Source organism: Babylonia areolata, chromosome 10 (genome assembly GCF_041734735.1).
Source record: "Babylonia areolata isolate BAREFJ2019XMU chromosome 10, ASM4173473v1, whole genome shotgun sequence".
Lineage (NCBI taxonomy): Eukaryota > Metazoa > Mollusca > Gastropoda > Neogastropoda > Buccinidae > Babylonia > Babylonia areolata.
In genome coordinates, this window is record NC_134885.1 from 44599746 (window position 1) to 44611479 (window position 11734).

Here is an 11734-nt window from a genome sequence, read left to right on the forward strand (position 1 = left end):
AACGAACTATTAGAATTAATAAAACAGCATGCCTTTGTATCCACACGACCTGGATAACGTTCTTTGTTCGAAACGTCACGTTCACTTGGGGACTTCATAGTTCACAGAACGAACGCACGTGGACAGCAGATCTATAATTAGCATCCAACAACACCAAGTCAACAGGAAGATCCTCCAACGATTGGTGCAATGTGCCCACGTGACAGCCTTAAAACATCCGGCGGATGTTCTAAACTCAGCTGTGCATGTTTACCTCTGGTGAGTTGGCTGACACAGCGGAGCATTTCAAGACAGTGTCTTTAGAGTGACAAACCAGAAGAAAGAAAAGGGCGACTCGATAGCGCCATGAATTCCTTTGAAGTTCACAAATGCTGGCCGTTTGATCCCGTTCCGGATGAAGAAGAAATGGAAAGAGAAAGGCGTGACAAGTACCCGTTTGGCAATTATGACAAAATCTTCATCAAAGTGGAGGGAGTCAAGGTTGACGGTAAGTGAATTATTGAACATAAAGTCGCGTGGTGTGACCGGCGGAAACCAGAGAACCTGCCTGTCCGTCCTCAAAGACGGGATTAATAGCTGAACGCCAGTGGTAAAGAAGAAAGACCCCACAGATCTATATTATTAGATCAGTGGACAGACCCAGACACAACCATCCTTTATGACGAAGGTAGACGCGATCGAAGAAGAGAAGTAAAGAAAGGAAAATGGACAGAAACAGGTACAAAGAACAATGGAAAGAGAGAGGGAGGGAGAGAGAGAGCAAAACAAAGACGACTTGTAAAATAAAAGAATTAAAGAGAGAAAGAAAAAAAAAAAAAAGATGAAGAAAAAAAGAAGATTTTTGTAAAGGAAAATTGATATAAAGATATTAAAGGACAAGGAAATATGATTATGCAGTTCATGATCAGGTTCTGAGGGAACTGCAGGACATCTAGCCATACTGCAGTATTGAGTATATTCTGTACATAAACTAGAAAGTACTTTTTTTTGTTTTGTTTTTTGTTGTTGTTTTTTTTGTTTTAAAAAAAAAAAAAAAAATCCTGAGATTAACCGAGTATGAATCTGAAACAGTGAAAGTAAATTAGCACACAATACTTCTGTATATAGTAAATCAAATGATTAATCAATGAATTAAAACATAAAGATATGTGTCATAACATCAGGTTGGTATCAAATGAATATGAATCTGAAACAGTGAAAGTAAATTAGCACACAATACTTCTGTATATAGTAAATCAAATGATTAATCAATGAATTAAAACATAAAGATATGTGTCATAACATCAGGTTGGTATCAAATGAATAAACTGAGATATAACTAAGGCTAAATTCGTAATGAATAATCAATATATACCATGATCAGAAAAAAAGTATAGTCTTGATTTTTATTATTACATATATATTTTTTTAATCAGCATTCCAGTTTGTGATTCTGTTACTCACTGTTACAAAGCATACAACAGTTGATTTTATAATGGAAATATTAAACTTAAAGAGCAAAGCAAAATAAGTTTCTTGCCTTTACAAAAGTTTACAGTTAACACACAATGAAATAATCACTTGTTACTTGTTTTCAAACTGGCATGTTCAGCTTATTCTGTTTACTGCGTGTATTTATGTGCATAGCTCTGTGTGTGTGTGTGTGTGTGTGTGTGTGTGTGTGTGTGTGTGTGTGTGCTCATGTATATGACTTTTTCAGTGTGTGTTGATTTTTGTTTGTGTTTTTTGTGTTTGGGCATCATTGTTGTCTTATTTATTTTATTATTTATTTATTATTATTATTATTATTATTATTTTTTTATTTTTCTCATTACTACTACCTTTTTTTTTATATCATAATTATTATTATTTATTTATTTATTTATTTATGTAAGCTTCTCTCTCTCTCTCTCTCTCTCTCTCTCTCTCTCTATATATATATATATATATATATATATCTTATCTTTTTTTCTTTTTTTTTTCTTTTTTTTTTTTTTCTCAAGGCCTGACTAAGTGCGTAGGGTTACGCTGCTGGTCAGGCATCTGCTTGGCAGATGTGGTGTGGCGTATATGGATTTGTCTCAACGCAGTGACGCCTCCTTGAGCTACTGAAACTGAAACTGTGTTTGGGGTTTTATTTATTTTTTATGTTTTGTTTTTTTTTGTTGTTTTTTTTTGCATAATGAACATTTGAACATTATAACAGATCAAAATGTATTGCAACAACAGTAGATATTATCAGAGAAAGAAATCTATACCTGAAATGGCTTGTTCTTGGAGAAAACTGAACATTACGCTTTTTACAGAAAGATTGCAAGACAAACAAAAATAAGTCAGCATTCTGTTTTCTAAAAAGAAATTTATTTTTTAAAATTTTTTTCTCTTCTGTTTGTTTTTTGTTTTATGCTGTCTACCTTTTATTAGAATTCTTCTTCAGAAGCAAATCATGTTTTTAATGTACACATCATTTTCACCATTGTTTTTGCACGTTTGCGCCATCTGAAAAGACTCTTGGCTCTGGGTCTGAAGTGGATGTCATATAAGGTGACTGACAATTGGTGAGAATGATGAGAACAGACTCTGCAAAAGATTAACCCTTTCACAACTGCTGAGGAGTAGTTTGTCAGTGAAGAGCTGTCACCTCACTCAGGTCAGAGAGGCAAGACCTGTCACCTCACTGAGGTCAGAGAGATGAGCTGTCACCTCAATGAGGTCAGAGAGGCAAGAGCTGTCACCTCACTGAGGTGAGAGAGACAAGAGCTGTCACCTCACTGAGGTGAGAGAGACAAGAGCTGTCACCTCACTGAGGTCAGAGAGACAAGAGCTGTCACCTCACTGAGGTGAGAGAGACAAGAGCTGTCACCTCACTGAGGTCAGAGAGACAAGAGCTGTCACCTCATTGAGGTCAGAGAGACAAGAGCTGTCACCTCACTGAGGTCAGAGAGACAAGAGCTGTCACCTCACAGGTCAGGGAGACAAGAGCTGTCACCTCACTGAGGTCAGAGAGACAAGAGCTGTCACCTCACTGAGGTCAGGGAGACAAGAGCTGTCACCTCACTTGAGGTCAGAGACAAGAGCTGTCACCTCACTGAGGTCAGAGAGACAAGAGCTGTCACCTCACTAAGGTCAGGGAGACAAGAGCTGTCACCTCACAGGTCAGGGAGACAAGAGCTGTCAGCCAGGTCAGGATGCCAGTCACCATTCTGAATTTTGTCTCCTTCCTGTTGGCATTGCATCACGCTTGTTCAGCAAAACTCTGACACCATTGACATGAAGACACAAAGCAGCTGTCTGACAAACTCAATGACACCATTGACATGAAGACACAAAGCAGCTGTCTGACAAACTCAATGACACCATTGACATGAAGACACAATGCAGCTGTCTGACAAACTCAATGACACCATTGACATGAAGACACAATTCAGCTGTCTGACAAACTCAATGACACCATTGACATGAAGACACAATGCAGCTGTCTGACAAACTCAATGACACCATTGACATGAAGACACAAAGCAGCTGTCTGACAAACTCAATGACACCATTGACATGAAGACACAAAGCAGCTGTCTGACAAACTCAATGACACCATTGACATGAAGACACAAAGCAGCAGCTGTCTGACAAACTCAATGACACCATTGACATGAAGACACAATTCAGCTGTCTGACAAACTCAGTGACACCATTGACATGAAGACACAATGCAGCAGCTGTCTGACAAACTCAATGACACCATTGACATGAAGACACAAAGCAGCAGCTGTCTGACAAACTCAGTGACACCATTGACATGAAGACACAATTCAGCTGTCTGACAAACTCAGTGACACCATTGACATGAAGACACAATGCAGCAGCTGTCTGACAAACTCAATGACACCATTGACATGAAGACACAATTCAGCTGTCTGACAAACTCAGTGACACCATTGACATGAAGACACAATTCAGCTGTCTGACAAACTCAATGACACCATTGACATGAAGACACAAAGCAGCTGTCTGACAAACTCAATGACACCATTGATATGAAGACACAAAGCAGCAGCTGTCTGACAAACTCAATGACACCATTGACATGAAGACACAAAGCAGCTGTCTGACAAACTCAATGACACCATTGACATGAAGACACAAAGCAGCAGCTGTCTGACAAACTCAATGACACCATTGACATGAAGACACAAAGCAGCAGCTGTCTGACAAACTCAATGACACCATTGACATGATGACACAAAGCAGGAGCTGTCTGACAAACTCAATGACACCATTGACATGAAGACACAAAGCAGCAGCTGTCTGACAAACTCAATGACACCATTGACATGAAGACACAAAGCAGCAGCTGTCTGACAAACTCAATGACACCATTGACATGAAGACACAAAGCAGCAGCTGTCTGACAAACTCAATGACACCATTGACATGAAGACACAAAGCAGCTGTCTGACAAACTCAATGACACCATTGACATGAAGACACAATGCAGCTGTCTGACAAACTCAATGACACCATTGACATGAAGACACAAAGCAGCAGCTGTCTGACAAACTCAATGACACCATTGACATGAAGACACAATGCAGCTGTCTGACAAACTCAATGACACCATTGACATGAAGACACAAAGCAGCTGTCTGACAAACTCAATGACACCATTGACATGAAGACACAAAGCAGCTGTCTGACAAACTCAGTGACACCATTGACATGAAGACACAAAGCAGCAGCTGTCTGACAAACTCAATGACACCATTGACATGAAGACACAAAGCAGGCTGTCTGACAAACTCAATGACACCATTGACATGAAGACACAAAGCAGCTGTCTGACAAACTCAATGACACCATTGACATGAAGACACAAAGCAGCTGTCTGACAAACTCAATGACACCATTGACATGAAGACACAAAGCAGCTGTCTGACAAACTCAATGACACCATTGACATGAAGACACAATGCAGCTGTCTGTAATAAGCTCAATGACACCATTGACATGAAGACACAAAGCAGCAGCTGTCTGACAAAGTCAATGACACCATTGACATGAAGACACAATGCAGCTGTCTGACAAACTCAATGACACCATTGACATGAAGACACAAAGCAGCTGTCTGACAAACTCAATGACACCATTGACATGAAGACACAATTCAGCTGTCTGACAAACTCAATGACACCATTGACATGAAGACACAAAGCAGCAGCTGTCTGACAAACTCAATGACACCATTGACATGAAGACACAAAGCAGCAGCTGTCTGACAAACTCAATGACACCATTGACATGATGACACAAAGCAGCAGCTGTCTGACAAACTCAATGACACCATTGACATGATGACACAAAGCAGAGCTGTCTGACAAACTCAATGACACCATTGACATGAAGACACAAAGCAGCTGTCTGACAAACTCAATGACACCATTGACATGAAGACACAAAGCAGCAGCTGTCTGACAAACTCAATGACACCATTGACATGAAGACACAATGTGTGAAGACATAGTTGTGGGATTCTCCCCCAAAGAAAACACGCTGTGTGCAGACATAGTTGTGGGATTCCTAAAAAAAAAAAACATGCTGTGTGCAGACATAGTTGTGGGATTCCTCCCAAAAAAACACGCTGTGTGCAGACATAGTTGTGGGATTCCTCCCAAAAAAACACGCTGTGTGCAGACATAGTTGTGGGATTCCTCCAAAAAAAACACGCTGTGTGCAGACATAGTTGTGGGATTCCCCCCAAAAAAACTCGCTGTGTGCAGACATAGTTGTGGGATTCCTCCAAAAAAAACACGCTGTGTGCAGACATAGTTGTGGGATTCCTCCAAAAAAATACGCTGTGTGCAGACATAGTTGTGGGATTCCTAAAAAAAAAAACACGCTGTGTGCAGACATAGTTGTGGGATTCCCCCCAAAAAAACACGCTGTGTGCAGACATAGTTGTGGGATTCCCCCCCCCAAAAAAAACACGCTGTGTGCAGACATAGTTGTGGGATTCCCCCAAAAAAAACTCGCTGTGTGCAGACATAGTTGTGGGATTCCCCCAAAAAAAACACGCTGTGTGCAGACATAGTTGTGGGATTCCCCCAAAAAAAACACGCTGTGTGCAGACATAGTTGTGGGATTCCTCAAAAAAAAACCGCTGTGTGCAGACATAGCTGTGGGATTCCTCCAAAAAACCACGCTGTGTGCAGACATAGTTGTGGGATTCCCCCAAAAAAAACACGCTGTGTGCAGACATAGTTGTGGGATTCCTAAAAAAAAAAACTACGCTGTGTGCAGACATAGTTGTGGGATTCCTCAAAAAAAAAACACGCTGTGTGCAGACATAGTTGTGGGATTCCTCAAAAAAAACACGCTGTGTGCAGACATAGTTGTGGGATTCCTCAAAAAAAACACGCTGTGTGCAGACATAGAGAACTGGTCGCGAGATCCCCCCCCACGCCACTTCAGCTTCCTGGAGGAGGAGGAGAAGCGTCGCCAGAGGGAGCGACAGAGGAGGATGGCCGGCATGCCCTGTGCCTCCACAGAGGACCTGGCCGGGGTGAGGACCGACAAGGGCTACCTGATCAGCCTCAACGACCACCTCATCTCCCTCTTCAGGGTGGAGGGCAAGGTGTACGCTGTGCAGGACAGCTGTCCCCATGCAGGTAGGGGGAAAGAGAGCCTTTGGACTTGGTTGTTTTGTGGGTGGTTTTTGGTTTATCAGTTGTGCTGCATATTACATACACACATAATCATAATGTATACTTGGACACAGGCACGAGCGCGCACGCACACACACACACATTCTCTCTCTCTCTCTCTCTCTCTCTCTCTCTCTCTCTCTCTGTCTCTGTCTCTGTCTCTCTCACACACTGTCAAATGTCATGCTTTATTAGTTATCAGAAACATATGCTCATCTTGTCTGTGTCTTCCCATATTTCTTTCTCCATTCCTGTACTGTATGGAGTTAGGTTGAATGATGTAAAGAATGATGAGGTTGAATGATGTAAAGAATGATGAGGTTGAATAATTCAAAGAGTATGTTTTGAGGAGAGGGAGGTGGGGTGAGGGCATGGCGCTGTGCTTTCTACAGCCTGTGTATTGAGACATACCTCACCTATCTCACAGCAGAAATTCTACAGCCTGTGTATTGAGGCATACCTCACCTATCTCACAGCAGAAATTCTACAGCCTGTGTATTGAGGCATACCTCACCTATCTCACAGCAGAAATTCTACAGCCTGTGTATTGAGACATACCTCACCTATCTCACAGCAGAAATTGTGCAGCCTGCGTATTGAGGCATACCTCACCTATCTCACAGCAGAAATTCTACAGCCTGTGTATTGAGGCATATCTCACCTATCTCACAGCAGAAATTCTACAGCCTGTGTATTGAGGCATACCTCACCTATCTCACAGCAGAAATTGTGCAGCCTGTGTATTGAGGCATACCTCACCAATCTCACAGCAGAAATTCTACAGCCTGTGTATTGAGGCATACCTCACCTATCTCACAGCAGAAATTCTACAGCTTGTGTATTGAGACATACCTCACCAATCTCACAGCAGAAATTCTACAGCCTGTGTATTGAGGCATATCTCACCTATCTCACAGCAGAAATTCTACAGCCTGTGTATTGAGGCATACCTCACCTATCTCTCCACTCAACTATTTTGATCAGATGGTTTCAGGGCTGGCATATGGGAAACATCTTTTCCCTTTTATGAATATATCTTTATTTACTTATCTATTATGATTTTTTTTTCATATTGTAATCAGGGCATTGCCTGTATACATTTAGTACATTCTTTATTCGGATGTAAACTGTATAATATACGTAATGGTTTACCTGGTCAATTCTTTTATTTGTTTGTCTTCGATTTGCCACAGAAACTATAGTGAAAAAAAACAAAACAACACCACAAAAACAAGGTGGTTTGTACATTATGGTTTTTGCTGATTGTTTCTTGTTTGATTCCTTTGTCCAGGTGGCCCGTTGAGTCTGGGTGACATTGAGGACCTTCCTGGAGGGGGGCTGTGTGTGACATGTCCCTGGCACAAATGGAAGATCCAGCTGAAGGATGGCAACGTACGTGAACCGTTTGGCCGTGGAGAGAAGGCTGTCGTGTACCCTGTCAACATCACCACCCAGGGGGACATCTACATCGGATTTGACTCCTTGTCCGACAAGTTCTTCAATTTGGACCTGCACCCCAGCGTGGACCCCTGCCCCAAAAGCCCCACCCCGCCCAGCACGCCTCAACAGGAGGATTCCAAGGAGAGTGATGCTGCCACCGAACCCATGTTTGCCTACGAGAGGGCGCGGGCACGTCAGTATCAGGAAGACTGTAACGAGTGGTGGGAAAGAGGCATTCCGTATAATCTGTCAGTGGTGTATCTGTACTGAAGAGTGGGTAGGTCACCCGTGTTCTGATGCTATTTATTGATTCTGTATGAGTGACTGAGAGCTGTGGGCTGGTTCCTGAATGTGTGTTGATTTATTGATCATCACTGGCACTGCCATGTTACTGATGATAGTATGTGTAACTGAGGGCTGTAGGCTGATTCCTCAATGTTTCTGATTTATTTATCATCACTGGCACTCCATGTTGTTGATAACAGTATGAGTGACTGAGGGCTGTAGGCTGATTCCTCAATGTTTCTGATTTATTTATCATCACTGGCACTCATGTTGTTGATAACAGTATGAGTGACTGAGGGCTGTAGGCTGATTCCTCAATGTTTCTGATTCATTTATCATCACTGGCACTCCAAGTTGTTGATAACAGTATGAGTGACTGAGGGCTGTAGGCTGATTCCTCAATGTTTCTGATTTATTTATCATCACTGGCACTCCATGTTGATAACAGTATGAGTGACTGAGGGCTGTAGGCTGATTCCTCAATGTTTCTGATTTATTTATCATCACTGGCACTCATGTTGTTGATAACAGTATGAGTGACTGAGGGCTGTAGGCTGATTCCTCAATGTTTCTGATTTATTTATCATCACTGGCACTCATGTTGTTGATAACAGTATGAGTGACTGAGGGCTGTAGGCTGATTCCTCAATGTTTCTGATTTATTTATCATCACTGGCACTCCATGTTGTTGATGATAATATAAATAACTGAGAGCTGTAGTCTGGGTCCTCAATGTTTCTGATTTATTCATCATAGAAAAAGAATGTTCCTTTGTGCTTTACTGTATTTGCCATCTGTGTAGGAAGAAAAAAAACATTCCAGAAAGTTTCTGATGAGACAGTTTTGTTTGAATTGAACAATGAATTTAAAGTGAACAAATCTTTATGTTTTATCTCACTTAACTAACATGTAAGTCTTGTTCTTGTGTGTGTTTGTTGAACTGAATGATATATCCATGCACTCATTTAACATGGAAAAGTGCAATATCTAAGTTTTGCAAACATATTTTGTCAACTTTGCAACACTGCCTCTATGCAGCAGCTTCTTTTGTGCTGTTTGTGGTTCACAGATTTTGATTTTTCAGGTATCAAAATAATGGAATTGATGTTGTTATTCAAACTATTCACTTCTGATGCTTGTGTCATTTTAGTGATGGTGTTTTTTGAAGCTATTCAGTTCTGATGCTTGTGTCATTTTAGTGATGGTGTTTTTTGAAGCTATTCAGTTCTGATGCTTGTGTCATTTTGGTGATGGTGGCTTTTTTTCCATTTTTCTTTTAATTTCTTTTTTAACGGTTAGTTTGTGTCGATTAACCATAGGTTAGGTTTCTCATTTGTCAGTGTTGATACGTTTTATGAAATGCTTTTAACCACACTGTGTTTGACTGAACTAGTGTGTGTGTGTGTGTGTGTGTGTGTGTGTGTGTGTGTGTGAGAATTCATTTTTATTCATCCAGTTCTAGACTCTGGATTTGGAAAGAAAAATGGTGATACTGATAGGGAGGTTTTTATATATGTTTATAGACTGGTAAGTGTAACTCACACATTCCATGATACGCTCACTGTGGCTAAAAGGGTTTCACTTGTGAAGTTTACCTGTTCTACCCCTAGCTGGTCACCATGTATCAGCTGCTGCTGTCCAGTCTGAGGGGTGGGGGACAGGGCTGTGCTGGGTGCAGTCTGTTTGAGTCTCTTGAACGTAGAGAATAGTGACATGGACTGATGGATTATCAGGGGCTGTTTATAGATGTGTGCTTATGACTTGTGCCTTCATTCGTAACACAGAAATGTTCTTTGGTACTTGACAAGTTGTGTTACAGGGCAGGGGAGACAGTCTGTTAATGACTTGTGCTGATGGATGTTTCTTCAGACCAATTTTTTCTTGCTGATTTAAGATACTGTCAGGACTAGAAATTTGTGTTAATCTGAGAGACTAGAAAGACATCTGCCCCATTACATCAGCACATTTTGTCCATCTGAGAGACCAGGAAGATGTCCAGCCTTCTTAATAAGAAACATGCAGTTTGTCCTTCTTGACTTGTGTGTTACAATGTTTTCCCATTGGTTACTCCCGAAAGAATGGGCAGGATCCCTTTATGATGTTTTGGTGTTGTGTGCAGAAAATGTTATGACATGCTGAAATTTACAGAAATTGCTTCTGCTGGTCAGACTTTGTGATAATACAGATGTGATGGGGTTAACATTGTCATGAGGTTAACATTGTCACAGGGTTGACATTGTCGTGGGGTTAACATCATGGGGTTGACAACGTCATGGGGTTAACATCATCACAGGGTTAACATTGTCATGGGGTTAACATTGTCATGGGGTTAACATTGTCATGAGGTTAACATTGTCACAGGGTTGACATTGTCGTGGGGTTAACATCATGGGGTTGACAACGTCAGGGGGTTGACAATGTCATGGGGTTAACATCGTCACAGGGTTAACATCGTCATGGGGTTAACATTGTCATGGGGTTAACATTGTCATGGGGTTAACATTGTCACAGGGTTGACATTGTCGTGGGGTTAACATCATGGGGTTGACAACGTCAGGGGGTTGACAATGTCATGGGGTTAACATCGTCACAGGGTTAACATCGTCACAGGGTTAACATTGTCACGGGGTTAACATTGCTATTTGTGATAAGGGGCGCATCAAGTTGGTCTCACAGCTGGTATGTTGTGATTTTTTGTTTCATTGTGAAAAATAAATTATGCATTGTACTTGATAGGAAACAGTACAAAAACCAAATCAATAGTTAACATTCACATGTATTTATTTATTTATTTTTTTACATTGTTATTGCCTTTTTTTCTTTTCTTTTTTTGGGGGGGTGGGGGTGGGGTAGGGGGCGGGGATGGGAGTGAGCTAACAGTTAGAAGCACCACAGCCATCTGATGTCATGATTAAAGTCAAACATGTCAGTTACATGTAACATACAGTTTGTTGTCAAGTAAGAGGGAATAGCAGTGCTACAAGGAATTGGTTGTGTTGTAACCCAAGCTGTCAGTGGATGACAGGATGGTATTGTATTATATTGTGTCACTCTTGTTTACAGCACATTTCTCTGTGTGTGAAATCAGGCTGTTCTCCCCAGGGTTTCTGTGTGTGAAATCAGGCTGTTCTCCCCAGGGTTTCTGTGTGTGTGTGAAATCAGGCTGTTCTCCCCAGGGTTTCTGTGTGTGTGTGAAATCAGGCTGTTCTCCCCAGGGTTTCTGTGTGTGTGAAATCAGGCTGTTCTCCCCAGGGTTTCTGTGTGTGTGAAATCAGGCTGTTCTCCCCAGGGTTTCTGTGTGTGTGAAATCAGGCTGTTCTCCCCAGGGTTTG

The 11734-nt window shown here is 41.5% G+C and overlaps 1 protein-coding gene across 1 annotated transcript; it reads left to right on the top strand.

Annotated features, from left to right (window-relative positions):
• The first annotated feature begins 345 nt into the window (after window positions 1–345).
• On the top strand, window positions 346–10111 carry LOC143286378 (uncharacterized). The gene is made up of 4 exons (XM_076593918.1): window positions 346–487; window positions 6402–6641; window positions 7969–8306; window positions 10013–10111. The coding sequence occupies exons 1-4, from the start codon at window positions 346–348 to the stop codon at window positions 10109–10111; spliced, it is 819 nt and encodes a 272-aa protein (XP_076450033.1).
• The last annotated feature ends 1623 nt before the right edge of the window (window positions 10112–11734 follow it).